At 42.4% G+C, this 21,596-nt stretch overlaps 1 protein-coding gene across 2 annotated transcripts in view; it reads right to left on the bottom strand.

The window, feature by feature from the left end:
* LOC144505626 (protein diaphanous homolog 1-like) overlaps positions 1 to 21,596 on the bottom strand; it is a 105,095-nt gene that overhangs the window by 64,900 nt on the left and 18,599 nt on the right. For both annotated transcript variants that reach the window (XM_078231738.1, XM_078231739.1), the window contains exons 6-8: positions 19,791 to 19,915; positions 9,782 to 9,946; positions 1,543 to 1,675 (exon numbers count right to left, since the gene is read on the bottom strand). In XM_078231738.1, coding sequence (XP_078087864.1) covers positions 1,543 to 1,675; positions 9,782 to 9,946; positions 19,791 to 19,915 — 423 coding nt within the window. The remainder of the gene's footprint in view (positions 1 to 1,542; positions 1,676 to 9,781; positions 9,947 to 19,790; positions 19,916 to 21,596) is intronic.

Raw genomic sequence — 21,596 nt, 5'->3', positions numbered from 1 at the left:
TGAGACCATGCAGACGCTACGACAATGGATGAATGGACACCGTTCGACAATCAGCAGGCAGGAGTGCTCCCTTCCTGTCGGGGAACACTTCAGCATTCAAGGGCATTCAGCCTTTGATTTTCAGGTTAGCGTTCTCCAAGGTGGCCTTCAAGACACACGACAACGCAGAATCGCCGAGCAGAAACTGATGGCCAAGTTCCGCACACGAGGACGGTCTCAACCGGGATCTTGGGTTCATGTCACACTATCTGCAACCCTCACGATTTGCCTGGGCTTGAAAAATCTTACTAATTGTCCTGGCTTGAGACAATTCACACCTCTTTAACCCATGCTTAACCCTCTCTCCACTCACATTGCCTGCACCTGTAAAGTCTTGATTACCTGTTAAGACTTGCATTCCAACCATTATCTTGTAATTGAGTCTGTGTCTATATATGCCCTGTTTGTGAACCCAACTCTTCACTCACCTGATGAAGGGGCAGCGGTCCGAAAGCTTGTGCTACTAAATAAACCTGATGGACTTTAACCTGGTGTTGTGAAACTTCTTAATGTGTATAAGGCTTTGCAATAAAATATGGAAATATAGTACTTGCTTTCTTATCTAATCCGGCTGTTAAGGGGATCTCATGCTGAGTTCTGAATAGGTTTTAGTCAACAGGGGACAAGATGAGTTACCTGATTTGTGAAGTCTGGAAAGGTGCTGGGAGGACATAGGGAACAGCAGTGCAGTGATTATGTTGACAAACTAATAAACCACAGCATGTATTTAACTCCAACAAATTTGAATTCATCTAAAACAAATTTGCAAAATAAAACGCTGGTATGAGCGAGCTTCCAACCACCACCAAGACACCCTACTTGTATCTCCATAGCATTGCCCATCTCTGCCTCAGCTGCCCTGCCGTTGAAACCTATCCATATCTTATGTTGCCTCTTGCCTTGGTAATTCTTTTAACTGTCCTCTAAAATTCTACCCCCACCTCCCACTCACCATAAATTTCAGCTCAAGACTTTGCAGCCCATATTCTAATGTACAAGATGTCCCATTCGAGTTAGCTCCATGCTCGCTGATTTACATTGGCTTCCAGTCTGGCAATGCCTCTATTTTAATACTCTGATCCTCTTTCTTCAAATCTCTCCACACCCTCATATTTTCCCCCAGCCCTTAACCCTCTCAAGTCTCTGTGCTCCTCCAATTCTGGTCTTTTGCATCCCTAGTTTTAATTACTCTACCACTTACGGTGTCTTCAGTTGCCTAGACCGCAAGCACTGGAATTTTCTCCCTAAAGCTTTCCACTTCTTTCTCTTCCTGTAAGATGCATCTTAACACCTACATCTTTGAACAATGTTTTGGTCACCTGTACCAATATCTCATGAGGCTTACTATTTGGTAAAGCTCGAGAAGGATCTTGGGGCATTCTACTATAAAGGTTATATGTAAATAGAAGCTTTTAATTTTGTAAACATGATAACACTGTTTAGAATTACAATTTTATTGAAACAAAATCTATGAGGAAGGAAAAACATGCATAAATTTCCTACCTTCATTCATGTCGATGATTGCATTCTTCTTCTGTTTTTCTAGTCTCTCCTTCTCTGCTTTCTCTTTGGCAAGTTTGGCCCTTTTGATTTTCTCTTCAGCTTCTTTCCGTTTCTTGTTCTCCATTGCGGATTGCTGAGGATGATACAAAAGCACTTACAAGAATGAAATACATTTTATAACACCTTTCAGGGTCTCAGGACATCCCAAAGTGTTTACAACTAATGACGTACTTCTGAAATATAGTCACTGTTGTATTGTAGCAGACACTTTGCACACAGCAAGGCCCCATAAAAAGGTGAATGACCAGATAACTTGTTTTAGGGCTATTGATTAGGAGGGAATTAAAGAAAAACACTTTCAAGAGATGTGGGCTTCACTGACCAGGCCAAGTTTTGTTAACTATACCTAATTGCCCTTGACGGTGGCAGAGTGGTTAGCATTGCTTCCTCATAGCACCAGGAACCCAGGTTCAATCCCGGCCTTGGGTCACATTCTCCCCATGTCTGTGTGGGTTTCGTCTCGGTGCTCTGGTTTGCTCTCTCAGTCCAAAGGTATGTGGGTTAGGTTGATTGTCCATGCAAAATTACCCATTAGCGTCAGCGAGATTAGCATGATAAATAGTGGGGTTACGGTGATAGGGCCTGGGTGGGATTGTTGTCGGGGCAGGCTCGATGGGCTGAATGGCTGCTTTCTGCACTGTCAGGATACTATGAGAACACTGTTCTTTAAAATAGTGTCACAGGTTCTTTCTGTCTACCTGACAAGGAAGATAGTGCCTCAGTTAAATGCCTGAATCAAAAGACTACACCAGTGGTATTGCAGCACTCTTTCAGTCGTGCACTTTAGTTCAGTTAGATATTGTGCTCAAGTCTCTGAGCAATATTTGAACTTAATCTCCTAACTCAGACACAAGAGCACTGCCACTGAGCTAGTGATGCCACTGTGAGCATGTCACAGGGACCACAAAGTCCAAGGTTCAAATATCAATTAATAAAATGTTATTTATTCAAGCTTTTATGGGTTCAGTGTCTAGAATTTGACAACATCAGAAAATCCCGTTGGCATGCACAGCCGGAATGTTTGTCCAACTACGACTGCCCTGCCATTGTGTTTGCAAGGTTATTCTGACTTGCAAGCAAGTAGTAATGGTCTTCATGTTCCATTAGGAAGATAGAGCAACTCGTCAATCGTCAGTGCCAGTTACTGAGCCTGCCTCGGGCCATGAGCTTTCATCAAAAATGCCATTTTGGAGACACCTTGATCCCAATCACTCCTTCACTTGTCCTGCTCTCTCCAACCTAAGGAAGATTACTATTTGGCTGCAAAAATTAGGAGAGCGCATTTGGAACCTTTCAATTAAAGAAGGTGAACAACACATTCACCATGACATGTGCGAATGTATTGTCATCATTCTTCTGATTGAAGCACGGACACATACCGAGCTTAATCAAATAGTGGTTTCACCCACTGGGGGTGTGGGCTTCAGAGACGGTTACATATGTCGTGGTTAACGCTGAACCATGAATATACGAAGCATGTTTTCATACCCAGCCTCCTGTTAGTGCTTTCCAGTTGAAGTTGTCACCACCTCTAACTAGACAAAGGATAAATGCCTCCAACAGAACATTTCAGAAAGTGCAAGCCATGTAGCACCAATGCTGTGCAGCAGAGTTACTGAATGTCAACCGAAAATCCACAATACAGTGTTTAACTCTGGGCACCACACTAAAAGAAAGGATGTCAAAACCTTGGAGGTTGAAGAGGAGATCAAGTCAAATGGTACAAGGGATGATGAAGTTCAGCTGTGTAGAGGGACTGGAGTTGGCATTGTTCTCCTTAGGACGAAGATTAAGAGAAGTTTTGATTGGGGTGCTCAAAACCAAAAGGCTCTAAGAAGCATGCTCCGTCCACATCCTTCAACGATAGATCGATGTAAGTCAGAGACCATCTCTCACCTAAGCATTTCTTCTTCTTGTCACAGATCCAGCTCAGTCCTGGATGGTACATATGGACTAAAGCAATTCCCTTTGCTGAATACCTATGAATTTCAAACTATGAGTTGGCTTTATTGAGAGGAAGAGGGCAACAAAGCAAGGAAGTTATTCTAACACTTTTTAAATCCTGGGTTAGGCCTTAGCTGCAGTAGAGTGTTTAATTTTGGGCACCACCCTTTAGGAAGGATGTCAAGCCCTTGGGGAGGTTGAAGAAGGAATTTAGTCAAATGGTACAAGAGACGAGGAAGCTCAGTTGTGTGAAGAGACTGCAGTCCTTAGGATGGAGAAGATTGAGAAAAGCTTTGATTGGGCTGCTCAAAATCAAGAAAAGTTTTGACAGAGTAAATGAAGATAAACTTTCTTGTGACTGAAGAGTTGATGGCCAGAGATTAAAGGTGATTGGCGAACAGACAGAATGGACATGAGGAAACCTTTTTCTCTTTTACACAAGTGTTTGTGAGCTGGAATGCATTACCTAAAATTGTGGTAAAAGCAGTAGCAGCATTTAAAAGAGAATTGGTTCAGTATTTGATGGTAACAAAAATAATTAAGGTCTACAAAGATTGGGATTAATTGGATAGCTCTATGAAAGAGCTGGCACAGACATGATGGGCTGAATAGCTTCATCTATCCTGTATCATTTTCCATTCCATGAAGGAAAATTGAACATGATTTGTTTTTGGCCACAAGCTTAACTTACGTTGAGTTTTTGGTGTCATTAATGCCAGATGGGAAAGATCAAGTGTCCTTTGCCTCTGTGTGGCGAACAGTGACCACAATTCTGTTAACTTTCAGATAGTCATGGAAAAGGATGAGTGTTGTCCTATGCGTAAGGTGCTGAACTGGGAGAAGGCTAACTACAGCCGGATTAGGCAGGATTTGGTGGCTGTTGATTGGGAGAGACTGTTCGAGGGTAAATCCACATCTGGCATGTGGGAGTCTTTTAAGGAGCAGTTGATAGGAGTGCAGGACAGGCATGTGCCTGTAAAAAGGAAGGACACAAAAGCTAGGAGTTGAGAGCCATGGATAACCAGAGAAATTGTGGGTCTAATCATAAAGAAAAAAGAGGCATACATAAGGTCCAGGCAGGTAAAAACAGATGAAGCACTGGAGGAATACAGAGAAAGTAGAAAAGAACTCAAACAGGGAGTGAGAGGGAGGGGAGCTAGAAGAGTTGACCAGGATCAAGGAACTAATTGATGGTGGGGAGGATGCAGGGGTAAGGGGAATTACAAAATTAATGGTAGAGGAGAGGGTGCAAGTGAATGAAGGCGGTAATTTAGATAAGGGAGTAGAGGGAGAGGGTGTTCGCGACTCATCAAAGCGGGTCCAGATAAAAGCTGGAATAAGGACACTTTGCCTGAATGCACGAAGCAATCGGAACAAGGTAAATGAGTTGATGGTGCAAATCAGCACAAGTGGGTACGATCTAGTGGCCATTACAGAAACGTGGCTGAAAGGTGACCAGGACTGGGAGATGAATATCCAGGGGTATCAGGCGTTTAGGAAGAATAGACAGGAAGGAAAAGGTGGTGGGGTCGCGCTATTAATAAGAGATAATATCAGGGTAGTACTGAGGGATGACATAGGCTCTGAGGAACAAAACGTGGAATCATTATGGGTAGAGATGAGGAATAGTAGAGGGAGAAAGACACTAGTAGGTGTGGTATATAGGCCCCCAAATAATAATGTTGAGGTAAGGAGGGCTATAAACAAGCAGATAAGGGATGCGTGTAAAAACGGAACGGCAATAATCATGGGGGACTTCAACATGCACATTGACTGGCAGACTCAAGTCGGTAAGGGTGGAATGGAGGAAGAGTTCTTAGAATGCTGTCGGGATAGTTTCCTTGAACAGCATGTTACGGAACCGACGAGGGAACGAGCTATTTTGGATCTGGTATTGTGTAACGAGGTAGGTAGAATTAAGGATCTTATTGTGAAGGACCCTCTTGGGTCTAGTGACCACAATATGGTCGAATTTCTGATTCAGATGGAAGAGGAGAAAGTTTGGTCCCAAACCAGTGTCCTCTGTTTGAACAGAGGGAAATATGATAGGATGAGGGATGAATTGGCTAAGGTAGACTGGGAGAGCAGGCTGGCAGGTAGGATAGCTGAGGAACAGTGGAGGATTTTTAAGGAGATCCTTTTCAGTTCTCAGCAAAAATACATTCCAGCAAAAAACAAGGATTGTAAGAAAAGGGAGAACCAGCCGTGGATAACGAAGGAAATAAAGGAGAGTATTAAAATAAAAACAGCTGCGTACAGAGTGGCCAAAAATAGTGGAGAAACAAGTGATTGGGAAAAATTTAAGAAACAACAAAGAGAGACTAAGAAAGCGATAAAGAAAGGAAGGATAGACTATGAAGCTAGGCTAGCAATTAATATAAAAAATGATAGTAAAAGTTTTTATAAATATATAAAAAGGAATAGAGTGGCTAGAGTGAATGTTGGACCCTTGGAGGACGAGAGGGGGGAGTTAATAGTGGGAAATGAGGATATGGCTGAGTCTTTAAATAAGTTTTTTGTGTCGGTCTTCACGGTGGAGGACACAAATAGTTTGCCAAATATTAACGATAGAGGGTTGGCAGCAGGAGAAATACTTAATACAATTAATGTTACCAGAGAGGCAGTGCTGGGTAGACTAATGGGACTGAAGGTGGACAAGTCCCCGGGTCCGGATGGAATGCATCCCAGGGTATTGAAAGAAATGTCAGAGGTAATAGTGGATGCATTAGTGATTATTTATCAAAACTCGTTGCATTCTGGGGTAGTGCCGGTTGATTGGAAAACGGCTAATGTTACGCCGCTGTTTAAAAAAGGAAGGAGACAAAAGGCGGGTAACTATAGGCCGGTCAGCTTAACGTCTGTAGTAGGGAAAATGCTGGAATCCATTATTAAAGAGGAGATAGCAGGGCATCTGGATAGAAATGGTTCGATCAATCAGACGCAGCATGGATTCATGAGGGGAAAGTCGTGCTTGACGAACATGTTGGATTTTTATGAAGATGTGACTAGGGCGGTTGATGGAGGAGAACCGGTGGATGCGGTGTTTTTGGATTTCCAAAAGGCGTTTGATAAGGTGCCCCATAAAAGGCTGCTGAAGAAGATTAGGGCACACGGAGTTGGGGGTAGTGTGTTAAAGTGGATTGGGGACTGGCTATCCGACAGGAAGCAAAGAGTCGGAATAAATGGGTGTTTTTCCGGTTGGAGGAAGGTAACTAGTGGCGTGCCGCAGGGATCGGTACTCGGGCCGCAACTGTTTACCATTTATATAGATGATCTGGAGGAGGGGACGGAGTGTAGGGTAACGAAGTTTGCAGACGACACAAAGATAAGTGGAAAAGTGAATCGTGTGGAGGACGGAGAAGATCTGCAGAGAGATTTGGACAGGCTGAGTGAGTGGGCGAGGATGTGGCAAATGGAGTATAACGTTGAGAAATGCGAGGTTATACACTTTGGAGGAAATAATAACAAATGGGATTACTATCTCAATGGAAACAAATTAAAACATGCTACCGTGCAAAGGGACCTGGGGGTCCTTGTGCATGAGACGCAAAAGCCCAGTCTGCAGGTACAACAGGTGATCAAGAAGGCAAATGGGATGTTGGCCTATATTGCGAAGGGGATAGAATATAAAAGCAGGGATGTCTTGATGCACCTGTACAGGGCATTGGTGAGGCCGCAGCTGGAATACTGTGTGCAGTATTGGTCCCCTTATATGAGGAAGGATATATTGGCATTGGAGGGAGTGCAGAGAAGGTTCACCAGGTTGATACCGGAGATGAGAGGTTTGGATTATGAGGAGAGGCTGAGGAGATTGGGTTTGTACTCGTTGGAGTTTAGAAGGATGAGGGGGGATCTTATGGAGACTTATAAGATAATGCGGGGGCTGGATAGGGTGGAGGCGGAGAGATTCTTTCCACTTAGTAAGGAAGATAAAACTAGAGGACACAGCCTCAAAATAAAGGGGGGTCGGTTTAAGACAGAGTTGAGGAGGAACTTCTTCTCCCAGAGGGTGGTGAATCTCTGGAATTCTCTGCCCACTGAGGTGGTGGAGGCTATCTCGCTGAATATGTTTAAAGCGCGGATGGATGGATTCCTGATCGGTAAGGGAATTAAGGGTTATGGGGATCAGGCGGGTAAGTGGTACTGATCCACGTCAGATCAGCCATGATCTTATTGAATGGCGGGGCAGGCTCGAGGGGCTAGATGGCCTACTCCTGCTCCTATTTCTTATGTTCTTATGTTCTTAGAAGGGCAAAAAGGGGTCACGAAATGTCCTTGGCAGACAGGATTAAGGAGAATCCCAAGGCATTTTATACATACGTTAGGAACAAGAGGGTTGTCAGAGAAAGAGTCGGACCTCTCAAGAACAAAGGAGGGGAATTATGCTTAGAACCCAAGGAAGTAGGTGAGATCCTAAATGAATACTTTGCATCAGTATTCACAAAGGAGGGACACATTGATTGGTAGTGTCTCAGAGGGATGTGTAGAACCGTTAGAATAAATCGCAAATACAAGGGAGGAAGTGTTAGGTGTTTTAGGAAGCATTAAGGTAGACAAATCCCCAGGGCCAGATGGCATCTGTTCTAGATTACTGAGAGAGACAAGGTATGAAATTGATGGGTCTCTAACAGAAATCTTTGTTTCTTTATTGGACACAGGTGAGGTCCCAGAGGACTGGAGGATAGCAAATGTGGTCCCGTTATTTAAGAAGGGTAGCAAGGATAACCCGGGTAATTATAGGTCAGTGAGCTTGACGTCCGTGGTAGGGAAATTGTTGGAGAAGATTCTTAGAGATAGGATCTATACACATTTAGAACTGAATAGTCTCATTCGTGATAGACAACATGGTTTTGTACGAGGGAGGTCATGCCTCACAAATTTGGTTGAGTTTTTTGAGGAGGTGACAAAAATGATTGACGAGGGAAGGACCGTGGATGTCGTCTACATGGATTTTAGTAAAGCATTTGACAAGGTCCCTCATGGCAGGCTGGTGCAAAAGGTTAAATCTCACGGGATCAAAGGTGAACTAGCTAGATTGGTACAGAACTGGCTGGCCATAGAAGACAGAAGGTAGCAGTTGAGGGGTCTTTTTCTGATTGGAGGTCTGTGACTAGTGGTGTTCCGCAGGGCTCTGTACTGGGACCTCTGCTGTTTATGATATATATAAATGATTTGGAAGAAGATGCAACTGGTCTGATTAGTAAGTTTGTGGACGACACAAAGATTGCTGGAGTTGCGGATCGTGATGAACATCGTCAGAGAATACAGCAGGATATAGACAGGCTGGAAAATTGGGCGGAGAAATGGCTGATGGAATTTAATCCAGATAAATGCGAAGTGAAGCATTTTGGTAGATCTAATGCAGCGGGGAGCTATGCAATAAATGACAGAACCATCAGGAGTATAGACACACAGAGGGATCTGGGTGTGCAAGTCCACAGATCCTTAAAGGTGGCAGCACAGGTGGAAAAGGTGGTGAAGGCAGCATATGGCATGCTTGCCTTTATTGGACGGGGCATAGAGTACAAAAGTTGGCATATGATGTTGCAGTTATATAGATCGCTGGTTAGGCCACATTTGGAATACCGCGTCCAGTTCTGGTCGCCACACTACCAGAAGGACGTGGAGGCTTTGGAGAGAGTGCAGAAAAGGTTTACCAGGATGTTGCCTGGTATGGAGGGTATTAGCTACGAGGTGAGATGGCGTAAACTAGGGTTGTTCTCCCTGGAAAGACAGAGGTTGAGGGGCGACCTAATAGAAGTTTATAAAATTATGAAAGGCATAGATAGGGTGAACAGTTGGAAGCTTTTTCCCAGGTCAGAAATGACAAACACAAGGGGTCACAAGTTCAAGGTTCAATACAGATATGCGGGGGACGTATTTTACACAGAGGGTGGTGGGGGCCTGGAATGCACTACCAAGCAAGGTGGTTGAGGCAGACACGCTAGAATCATTTAAGACTTATCTAGATAGCCACATGAACAGACCGGGAATAGAGGGATACAAACGGATGGTCTAGTTAGGAACACATGATCGGTGCAGGTTTGGAGGGCCGAAGGGCCTGTTCCTGTGCTGTATTGTTCTTTGTGTGGAACTGACCTGATAGAAAGTGTCCAGGCAGAAAGTAGCATTCACCAGCTTGGGGCCAGATTGTAAAGGTGACACCTGGCACCAAATCTTAAGAGTAGGCATTTCACCATTGTATTGCTTCATTTGCACTTACTTAATCACTTACCGAAAACATACTCTTGAAGTTACTAAGATCACCAAAGAACTCTTCAACAGACATTTTCTTGGTGTCAAAGACAAAGTATTGTCCAAGTTCTTCAAAATCCTCCTCCATGGTTTTATGCATTCCGGATAGTTTTTCATACTGTTCCTTTGCAACCTGCACAAAACTGTGCCAAGGCTTTAATTAAGGAAAAATTACCTTGAATATGACATGGTACATGCTCACAATATCAGACAATTCCTCATTAACACAGATCAATGTTATTTTCACTGACATGGGAACGATAACTAACTCTCACAAGTTCATCTAGTTTTCATCACTGATGGCGAATTGCACGATAAAACTGAGCAATATTCCAATGAGCATAATATGAACAAAAATGCTGGAAATACTCAGCAGGTCTGACCGCATATCTGGAGAGAAACAAAGTTAACATTACAGGTCAATAACATTTCATTTCCTTCTAAGTTCTGATAACAGGTCATTGACCTGAAGCATCAATTCTCTTTCTCTCCACACATGAATACTTCCAGCATTTTTGTTTTTATTTCAAATTTCCAGCATCCATAGTATTCTGCTTTTGTTGCAGTGAACATGAGAAAACCAAAAAATGCTCAATCGAAAAATGAACAAAGCTGACTTAACTGACTTCAACAATGTTTTGCTAGACTCGCCTACTGCATTGGGATTTACAAGCATTTCAACATACCTGACTTTGAGTATCATCTTAAAAGCATACAGATAGGTACATCTCTTTCCATCATAGCAAAACCCTATTTGAATATATTAAATCCATTAGCTACCTCTGAGGAAGCAGTCATCAAACATATCCATTCGACTCCTGACTTTGGACTTGTAGAGACTGACTTTTGGGAGTTAGGTGAGTACCTGCCGCAGAATTTGAGTTTTGATCTGCTCTTGAATGCATAATAGTTCCACTTTTTTTATTCGTTCGTGGAACTTGGACATCTCTGGCAAAGTGAGCATTCTTTGTTAGCTTAAGTTTCTGGTCAATGATAAACCGCCCCCCCCCCCCCCCCCCAAGGATATGGCAGTCATAATGCCATCAAATGTCATGGGGAGATGGTTAGCTTCTCTCTTGTTGGAAATGGCCATTGCTTGGCACTTGTATAGGACAAGTAGTACTTGCTGCGTCTCAGCCCAAGCCTGAATGTTGTCCGGATTTTACTGCATGCAGCTATGGGCTTCTGGTTGTTTTTACACCATCTACCCTCTGTAAAATTGCCATCCACAACTCTGCTATTTAACTTGCACCAAGTCCCATTCCTCTATCAACCATCTGTTCATTGACCTACACTGGCCTCCAGTCAAGCAATATCTTTACTTTAAAATTCTCATCCTGGTTTTAAAATCTCCCCATGGTCTTGCCTCTCCTCATCTCTGTAATCTTCACCAGCCCCACAACAATCAAACTGCTCTAATCCTGTTTTCTTGAGCACCCCAATTTTAATTTACTCTATGTGGTGGCCACACCTTCAGCTGCCTAAACTCTGGAATATAATCTCTATCTCACTTTCTTCCTATAAAACCTGTCTTAGTACCTACTTTTTCGACCAAGCTTTTGGTCAGGAGTTAATGTTCCCCTTGTGGCTCAGTATCATATTTTGTTTTATGATGCCTCTGTAAGACACCTTGGGATATTTTATTACTTATGTTTATGTAGCACGTTTAATGTAAATTGTTGTTCAATGTCTGAGAAGTTGTGAATGATACTAAACATTGCGAAGATCCCACTGATGACCTTATGTAATGAAGGATTCTGATGATGATTGGGCCAGAGGACACGACCCTGAGGAACTCCTTTGGCAATGTCCAGGGGCTGAGATGAACAACTCCTCAACAACCACAGCCATTTTCCTAAGGTTTTCCTTCTGATTCCCATCGACTTCAATTTTGCTAGGGCTCCTTAAAACCATGCTCAGACCAATAGTACCTTGATGTCAAGGGCAGTCACTCTCTCACCTTTGGAATTCAGTTCCTTTGGCAATGTTTGGACCAAGATCTGGAGAGTTTTTTTTATTAATTCATGGGATATGAAAGTCACTGGCTGGCCAGCATTTATTGCCCATCCATAGTTGCCCAAGGGCAGTGGAGAGTCAACCACATTGCTGTGGCTCTGGAGTCACATGTAGGCCAGACTGGGTAAGGACGGCAGATTTCCTTCCCTAAAGGACATTAGTGAACCAGATGGGTTTTTCAGACAATTAACAATGGTTTCATGGTCATCAGTAGATTCTTAATTCCAGATTTTTTTTTGAACTGAAATTCCACAATCTACCGTGGCGAGATTCGAATCCTGGTCCCCAGAACATTAGCTGAGTTTCTGGATCAATAGTCTAGCGATAATACCACTAGGCCATCGCCTCCCCAAGTGGCAGACCACTCTCCCTGCCCCTCTACTATATCCAAACATTGGCGCACAGCACTCAAGTTGTTTTGGCCTTGCGTTCTGGAATTCTCTCCCTAAACTCTGCCTTGCATCATCTTTCCTCATTTTAAAAGCCTTTCCCCAAAACGTGATTGCTCAACCAATCACGGCTGTTAAGGATCCGCCATCTGAAGTGATAAGTGATATATCTTTGTTCATACAGAAACTGATAGAAAAGCCAAGACTGGTTGTTACATCATTTTGTTTGCTTTTGTACACGGCTACAATTCGCTGAAAAGTCAAGTGAACCAATCAAAACCTTAGAATAAATGGGCTTTTGTTCAAACTTCCTCATCACTTCATAAGCTGCTTAAACCAATGATCCAGTTAAAATCAAATTACTTGATCATCAAAGCATTTTCAAAAAAACTGAAAGGCAATCTTCTTAATAAATTCCCAAGTTAGCTGGCCTTTGAAAAATTCCAGAGCATCTTTTTTTTTGAAGTTCGTAACAGCCAAAGAAAAAAGATTTCACTCTTAAAAATGCTATTACAGTGTTTTGCTCTAAAACCTACAGCACTCATTTTGAATGTTCGACTTTAGCCTTTAGGCAATTCTAATGCTGTGACCTCAATTAATCCGATACAAATTTCTTTAGCTGAGAATTGAAAACCACATATAACACACAAGGATGTTGCTAATTCTGGCTTGGGCTTTACTCTGATCTTTTTCTTCATTTCATTATTTTCTTTCACTAAAACTTCAATTACTAAATTAATGGGTCAGCAAGTTTAAAACTCTTTGAAACTAAAAGGGACAGAAAGGGAGAAACTTATTGCTCACCAACTGTTACATTGAATTTGATGACAAAAGAGACCACTGATGTGTCATAGTATGAATACAAATGTAATTTTCCTACAAAGCTCAGCTTTAAATGTTGCAACTTTAGAGTACATTATGCAACAATTATTTAATGAAGCATCAAAAAGTTCTGAACAACCTAAGGCAATCGTTCCCATTTTAACTACAAATCAGTTTGCAATATTGTTTTACAATGCATGATTCATAAGACCAGGACGGAGACAGAAAATGTCTCCCTCCTGTATATGCCAGTGAATTGTAGGAGCTGGAAACAATCAAGCAAAAGTCAATAAATAATGGAATCATAAATGCATGCAACATAATCTGCAAATCAATTTCCTGTTGGGATCAGTTTTGCTAACGTCCACGCTATTAGCGTTACACCAATGTTTTCACATGCATTTCAATGTATTTGTTTTGAATAAATAATTACTATCTTAAATTGTGTGCGCAAAACCGTTTAGAAAGGTTAAAACAGAGAAAGTACAGAAAAATGCATCAGCACAAATATAAGGATGAAGGAACAAAGAATTGACAATGTAGAGATTAAATCACTACCCTGCATCAATTCCCCAATTCCCATTTATTTCTGGCTATTGGGCAGTTGTCTGATTATTTCTAATGAGTTTCATGTATCCCTTGTATATTAATCAAATTGTTTTCGAGTCAGAATTACTCTGACCTATATGTAGGGAACTTGTTATTCAAAGCACTGGTGAGGGAGCTATCCACTAAAAGCTATTTTTACCCGATTTGCCTATGCTCCTGGATTATCTGGTCGCGTTCATGCATTTAGTGTGTTGATGATTTTCTTTACATTATTGAAAACAAATTAAGCAAAAAGTGAAAAAAGATCATCACATAAATGTGGAATAAGAGCATGGCATTCAAAAACATTTGGGCTAACATTTTGCATAGAAACATTACTAGGACTCTTACAGGACCTGGCTCTGAAAAAAACCTAATAATTCTACCATATACAAGGGCATCAACCTGAGGTAACACTTCTAACAGCACCAAAACAGGCCATTTGGCCCAAAATGTCTTGATGTTCAACACCAACCTCTTCCCACTGTTCATCAGCTAATACTATCATATTTCTTTCCATTTTATGGGTTTATTCCAAACTCATGACCTCCACGAGCTGGAAGAACAAAGACAGCAAATACAGGTGAACACAATCATCCTGACTTGAAATTACATCACCGTCCCTTCACTTCCGCTGTGTCAGAATCCTGAAACTCCCTCCGTAACAGCACTCTGGGTGCACCTACACCACATGGACGGCAGGAGTTCAAGAAGGCAGCTCATCTTTTCCAGGGCATTTAGGGTAGAGCAACAAATGTCAAGATAACCATTGGAAAATACAATCTATTTCTGGGTATTTTACTCAAATACTCATGTTTGACCAAATTTGTAATTACACACGCTGTATGCCATTGCAAATGCATTTATTTCCCTTAAATTAAATGTTTGCCTGACCTTAAAAATCACGACTATCCTGCGGGCTAAAAACAAAAGCCTACATTACACAGGACTTCAAAGCCCATATAATAGCGGCACCCGAGAACCACATCATGTAAATCGTTACTGTCTCCTTTAGGGTTTTGCTCTGAATTTCAGGGATTGTTTATTGTTCTGGAGTCATCAAGGAAACCGTACTGTGTGTTGAATCATTGTATTCTCCCGCAGCCAGATTGCCAAACTCTAAAAGCTGCTTGACAGAAAACGGAGAAATTCAATGAGCTACTGTTAAATTTTTCTAACAAACCTTCAGGACTATAAAAGTGGATCTTTGCCAGTTCATTGAAATAGAAATAGTATGTCCAGTAAGCCTCTTACTGTGTTCTCAATTTGACTGATAATTGTGCAGTGCTTGGAGTCTCATCTTTATGCTCAGTTTAACCTTATAAAATCTGATTTTAAGCTTTAAAAAAGGTTCAGAGCTCGTGATCTGCAGCTACTTGGTTCATGGTCCTAAGATTTCCCCATTCTGATTCCCACTATGTGCAGCATTATCTGGTCTCAGGGCTCCATGTGATCTACTGCACAGGGGCTGAGAGATCATTACAACGACTCCTGGCTGCAAAGAGTATGTGCATGCTAAGTGAAGATAGGATTGGGCATGATTGAGTTAACTAACCTACTGACACACAGTATATCCAATGTCAATAGTGGTTCCCAAAAAAAGTCACCACATTCTGACAAAGTGGGAGCAATAGGAAGAATGTTTTACTGACCACTCAAAGCTACAGAGTATTTTTCCGGAACAGCTCTGATTTACACTGTTAAATCGAGCAGCCCCATCAGTTTCACTTCAGGTACATGTGATCTGAGAATGTTATATGGGACCTATAAAAGGAACAAAACACTGCCCAGACATTTTGAATGGATCAATGCATTAATTTCAAATCACCACATTATCTGCATGGACCATGGTGAAGATGCACTTGCATCAGTCAACGTTTCAACTGTGGTATGGTCTGGAATCCACAGTTCAAGGAGCTGTTCCTATGGCAGATGGATGGGGTTTAATTAATCTGCTTTGGACTGATGGTCATACTGAAGACACTAATAAAAAATTGACAGGATAAATAAGACAATGATTGCTTGGGTAAAACAGGCTCAAGGGGCCGAGTGGCATACTTCTGTTCCTAATTTGCAAGTTTGTAGATTTATCATTTATATTCCTGCTGGAAACAAAACATTTGCTTTTTTATCAATATGTTCTTCATTTTATTCATATGTTAGGAACAAAAGAGTTGTCAGGGGAAAAGTCGGACCTCTCAGGGACAAAGGAGGGGAATTATGCTTAGAACCCAAGGGAATAGGGGAGATCCTAAATGAATACTTTGCATCGGTATTCACAAAGGAGAGGGACTTGTTGACTGCGAGTGTCTCAGAGGGAGGTGTTGACCCGTGAGAGAGAATCTCCATTACAAAGGAGCAAGTGTTAGGTTTTTTAGGTAACATTAAATCTGACAAATCCCCAGGGCCTGATGGCATCTATCCTAGACTGCTCAGGGAGACAAGAGATGTAATTGCTGGGCCTCTGACGGAAATCTTTGTCTCTTCATTGGACACAGGTGAGGTCCCTGAGGATTGGAGGATAGCGAATGTGGTACCGTTATTTAAGAAGGGTAGCAGGGATAACCCGGGTAATTATAGGCCAGTGAGCTTGACGTCCGTAGTAGGGAAGTTGTTGGAGAGGATTCTTAGAGACAGGATGTATGCGCATTTAGAATGGAACAATCTCATTAGTGACAGACAGCATGGTTTTGTAAGAGGGAGGTCGTGCCTTACAAATTTGGTGGAGTTTTTTGAGGAAGTGACAAAAACGGTTGACGAAGGAAGGGCCATGGATGTCGTCTATATGGATTTCAGTAAGGCATTTGACAAAGTCCCACATGGCAGGTTGGTTAAGAAGGTTAAGGCTCATGGGATACAAGGAGAGGTGGCTAGATGGTTAGAAAACTGGCTTGGCCACAGGAGACAGAGGGTAGCAGTCGAAGGGTCTTTTTCCAGCTGGAGGTCTGTGACCAGTGGTGTTCCGCAGGGCTCTGTACTGGGACCTCTGCTATTTGTGATATATATAAATGATTTGGAAGGTGGTGTAACTGGTGTTATCAGCAAGTTTGCGGATGACACGAAGATGGCTGGACTTGCGGATAGCGATGAACATTGCCGGACAATACAGCAGGATATAGATAGGCTGGAAAATTGGGTGGAGAAATGGCAGATGGAATTTAATCCAGATAAATGCAAAGTGATGCATTTTGGAAGAACTAATGTGGGGGGAGCTTTACAATAAATGGCAGAACCATCAGGAGTATAGACACACAGAGGGACCCAAGTGTGCAAGTCCATAAATCCTTGAAGGTGGCAGCACAGGTGGAGAAGGTGGTGAAGGCGGCAGATGGTATGCTTGCCTTTATAGGACGGGGTATAGAGTATAAAAGCTGGAGTCTGATGTTGCAGCTGTATAGAACGCTGGTTAGGCCACATTTGGAGTACTGCATCCAGTTCTGGTCGCCGCACTACCAGAAGGACGTGGAGGCTTTAGAGAGAGTGCAGAGAAGGTTTACCAGGATGTTGCCTGGTATGGAGGGTCTTAGCTACGAGGAGAGATTGGGTAAACTGGGCTTGTTCTCCCTGGAAAGACGGAGAATGAGGGGAGACCTAATAGAGGTGTACAAAATTATGAAGGGTATAGATAGGTTGAACAGAGGGAAGCTTTTTCCCAGGTCGGAGGTGACGATCACGAGCTCAAGGTGAGAGGGGCGAGGTATAACTCAGATATCAGAGAGACGTTTTTTACACAAGAGTGTCGTGGGGGCCTGGAATGTGCTGCCAAGTAGGGTGGTGGAGGCAGACACGCTGGCATCGTTTAAGACTTACCTGGATAGTCACATGAGCAGTCTGGGAATGGAGGGATACAAACGAATGGTCTAGTTGGACCAATGAGCGGCACAGGCTTGGAGGGCTGAAGGGCCTGTTTCCTGTGCTGTACTGTTCTTTATTCTTTTGTTCAATGCTTCATTAATACAGCTCTCTCTCCCTCTGTTCTTGGTTCCTTCATCTTAAGCAAGGGATAAGTATTAAAAGTTTTATCCACATCATCGCTATTTAAATAGATAGACCATGGCTGATTCTCTTCCTCAATGCCATCTTCCTGCACCATCCAGAGTGTTACTGATGCTCAATCATGGAATATATTTAAGGTTGAGACAAACAGATTTTTGGTATCTCAGTGAATAAAGGGATATGGAGAGCAGGAAAGTGGAGTTGAAGATCAGCCATTATTGCACTGAATGGCAGAGCAGGCTTAATGGGCTGTATGGTCTACACCCGCTCAGAGCTCTTATGTTCCTATTAACATAGGAACAAGGTTGATCATCCAATCTACTGGATCTATTCTGCAATGCAGAAATATCATGGGCTCCATTTCAAACCTTTGCTCCATATTCATTGATACCCTTACTAAGCAAATATTTATCAAATTTCAATTGATGCTGCCTCCACAGTTTTTTTTCTGAAGGGTGGGGGCAGTTAGATTTGGGTTTTGTGGATAAGATGTTTCCTGGTACCACTCCTAAATGGCCTAGATCTAATTCTAAGATTATGCCCTTTTGTTCTGGGTTTCCCACACCAGAAACAATAGGTTAGAGACAGAGAAACTATTAAATTCCTTTAATATTTTAAAGATCTCAAACAGATTACCCCTCGATCTTCGAAACATTGTATGAATACATACATATCCACCACATTAAGTGCTGTAATTACATCTTTTTTCACCTGGCGTTTGGTGGTCAGTCAACCTGGTTAATGCAAGGTGTTGGAAGTTATTAGTCATTAAATCTGCAACAGTACAAGAACAATTAACATTCTTCTCGGTTTTCCAAGTAGTCTTAATATAAAATTGGCAGTAATTCTGGCAATGACCATAAGACCATAAGACATAGGAGCGGAAGTAAGGCCGTAAGGCCCATCGAGTCCACTCCACCATTCAATCATGGTTGATTTCAACTCCATTTACCCGCTCTCTCCCCATAGCCCTTAATTCCTCGAGAAATCAAGAATTTATCAATTTCTGTCTTGAAGACGCTCAACGTCTCGGCCTCCACAGCCCTCTGTGGCAATGAATTCCACAGACCCACCACTCTCTGGCTGAAGAAATTTCTCCTCATCTCTGTTCCAAAGTGACTCCCTTTTATTCTAAGGCTGTGCCCCCGCGTCCTAGTCTCCCCTGTTAATGGAAACAACTTCCCTACGTCCATCCTATCTAAGCCGTTCATTATCTTGTAAGTTTCTATCAGATCTCCCCTCAACCTCCTAAACTCCAATGAATATAATCCCACGATCCTCAGACGTTCATCGTATGTCAGGCCTACCATTCCTGGGATCATCCGTGTGAATCTCCGCTGGACCCGCTCCAGTGCCAGTATGTCCTTCCTGAGGTGTGGGGCCCAAAATTGCTCACAGTACTCCAAATGGGGCCTAACCAGTGCTTTATAAAGCCTCAGAAGTACATCCCTGCTTTTGTATTCCAAGCCTCTTGAGATAAATGACAACATTACATTTGCTTTCTTAATTATGGACTCAACCTGCAAGTTTACCTTTAGAGAATCCTGGACTAGGACTCCCAAGTCCCTTTGCACTTTAGCATTATGAATTTTGTCACCGTTTAGAAAATAGTCCATGCCTCTATTCTTTTTTCCAAAGTGTACGACCTCGCACTTGCCCACGTTGAATTTCATCAGCCACTTCTTGGACCACTCTCCTAAACTGTCTAAATCTTTCTGCAGCCTCCCCACCTCCTCAATACTACCTGCCCCTCCACCTATCTTTGTATCATCGGCAAACTTGGCCAGAATGCTCCCAGTCCCGTCATCTAGATCGTTAATATATAAAGAGAACAGCTGTGGCCCCAACACTGAACCCTGCGGGACACCACTTGTCACCGGTTGCCATTCTGAGAAAGAACCTTTTATCCCAACTCTCTGCCTTCTGTCTGACAGCCAATCGTCAATCCATGTTAGTACCTTGCCTCGAATACCATGGGCCCTTATGACAAAGGGGTGGTAAATGCTGAATAGAAAGTCTAGATTAATGCTAACCTTCAACCATTTCTTTTCATCTCAAGAGCTCCTTTTCAAACTCTACATTTACTAAACTTATGAAACAAAGGTAGGCCGGCTAACATTAATAAAAAAATCAGAGCAAAGAACAGGTTTTAGCTTAATTTAGCAAGTGAAAGGATATTGTCATTTTCGTCACAAACTTGTCTTGTTCATCACTGGATTGTGAGATGGCTTCAATGTCTTTTTCCAAAGTGGAAATCTGTTTCCCCATTTGTTCAAGGCTCTTCTGTAGCATTTCTGCAGAAACTGTAAAGAACACAAATATGTCAATCGTTGGAGCACTATTTGCTTTCCAGCTTCTTAAATAAGCACTGCGTGGAATTACAGGAACAGAGATTGTCTGTGTGAAGCTAGATGTTCTGAGCCCCCATGGCAGTGGAGGCTACATCCATCCTCAAAAAGAGAACCAGCCAAATATCCCAATCACCAATTATTTATTCCTGTTGGGAACTGTAAATGCAGAGATTGTACAAGGAAAGGCTTAGACTTAGCTCCATGACTGAATAGTTTGTTCACTGTGACTGTTTAGGTTCACATGTAAAGAATGAACAATTATGTATGGCACCATGGAGCTATCAAGTTTCCACAGAAGCATCGTATCGGAGAATGATTGCAGTATTGTTTCTACATACTTGCACTGCCTGGCAAAAGTCACTGGGGGTGATCGGATGTGCCGATTTATCCTTGCTCCAGCTCAGCAGTGAGGGGGAAGGGTGAATAAATACTTCAGGCCCCCTTCTATTGCTCATCTTTATGCTGCACCTTGGTGACATTATCCCAATAAAGTCAGATTCCATATATGCACTGACAACAGTCAACTCTATCGCATTGCCACCCCTCTCAACCCTTCAATGCTGCCAAACTATCACACTGCTTATCTGACATCGAGACATAGATGGGCAGAGTTTTCCTCTAAGTATCCAGAAAACCATTGTTTTTGATCTCTGCACCAAACCCTGTTCCCTAGCCACCGACTCCATTCTTTTCCCTAGCTCAAGACTGAATCAGACTACTCAATACTGAAATCCCATTTGGCCCCAAGTTGAGGTTCCGACCTGATGTCCAATCAATCACCGAGGCCATCTACTTTAATCTCTGCAACGCTGCCCATCTCTGCCTTGCCTCAGATTGTCTGCTGCTGAAACCTTCATCCAAGCTTTTGTTATCTCAAGACTGGTGGTGTCTTGGTCAGCCTCCCAACTTGCTCTAGAAACCCTATAATACCCAACACTCTGGTGTTTCTATCCCAATGTGCTACTTGACCTATACTGGTTCAGGGCAACATGTCAATTTTAAAATTCTCAATCTTGTTTTGAAATCCCTCCACTGTCTTGTCTCACCCCATTTCTGTAATATTCTTCAGTTCTATAACCATTCAAGATTTTTGCACTCTAGCAATTCTGACTATTGTGCATCCCAATTTTCATTCACACTATCACTGGTAGCCGTGTCTTTAGATGCCTGGGTACTAAGTCCTGGAATTCCTTCTCTACATATCTCTCTCCTCCTTTAAAATTCTTTTAAAAATCTAACTCTGACCAAACCGTTGGTCTCCTGTCCTAATATCTCTTAGGTGGTGTGGTGTCAAACATTATTAAGCAGTGTTTCACCATAGCATCTTGAGGTGTTTTACTACATTAAAGTCAGTAAGTATATAAACGTAAGCTGCTATTGTTAAAAACACACAGCCGCTTAAGTGGCACCAGAAAGGGGTTAATGTTTCATCAGAACCCAGTTCCCATACAAAACATGTATGTATGCAAGTTTCCAATTAGACAAATGCGGCAGTTGTTTCCCCAGGAGATTACATGGCTGTGGGTGGATCAGGGTGTTTCTAATCATGATGTTTCATGCATCACAACTAGGCCAGACTTAATAAACTAGAGGTACTTTGCTGCTTGTATTTTTGTCTGTGAATGTCTGTAAA

This window comes from Mustelus asterias, chromosome 16, assembly GCF_964213995.1.
Source record: "Mustelus asterias chromosome 16, sMusAst1.hap1.1, whole genome shotgun sequence".
Lineage (NCBI taxonomy): Eukaryota > Metazoa > Chordata > Chondrichthyes > Carcharhiniformes > Triakidae > Mustelus > Mustelus asterias.
Note: the sequence above shows the minus strand (reverse complement) of the source record. Positions and strands in the feature narration are given on the sequence as shown.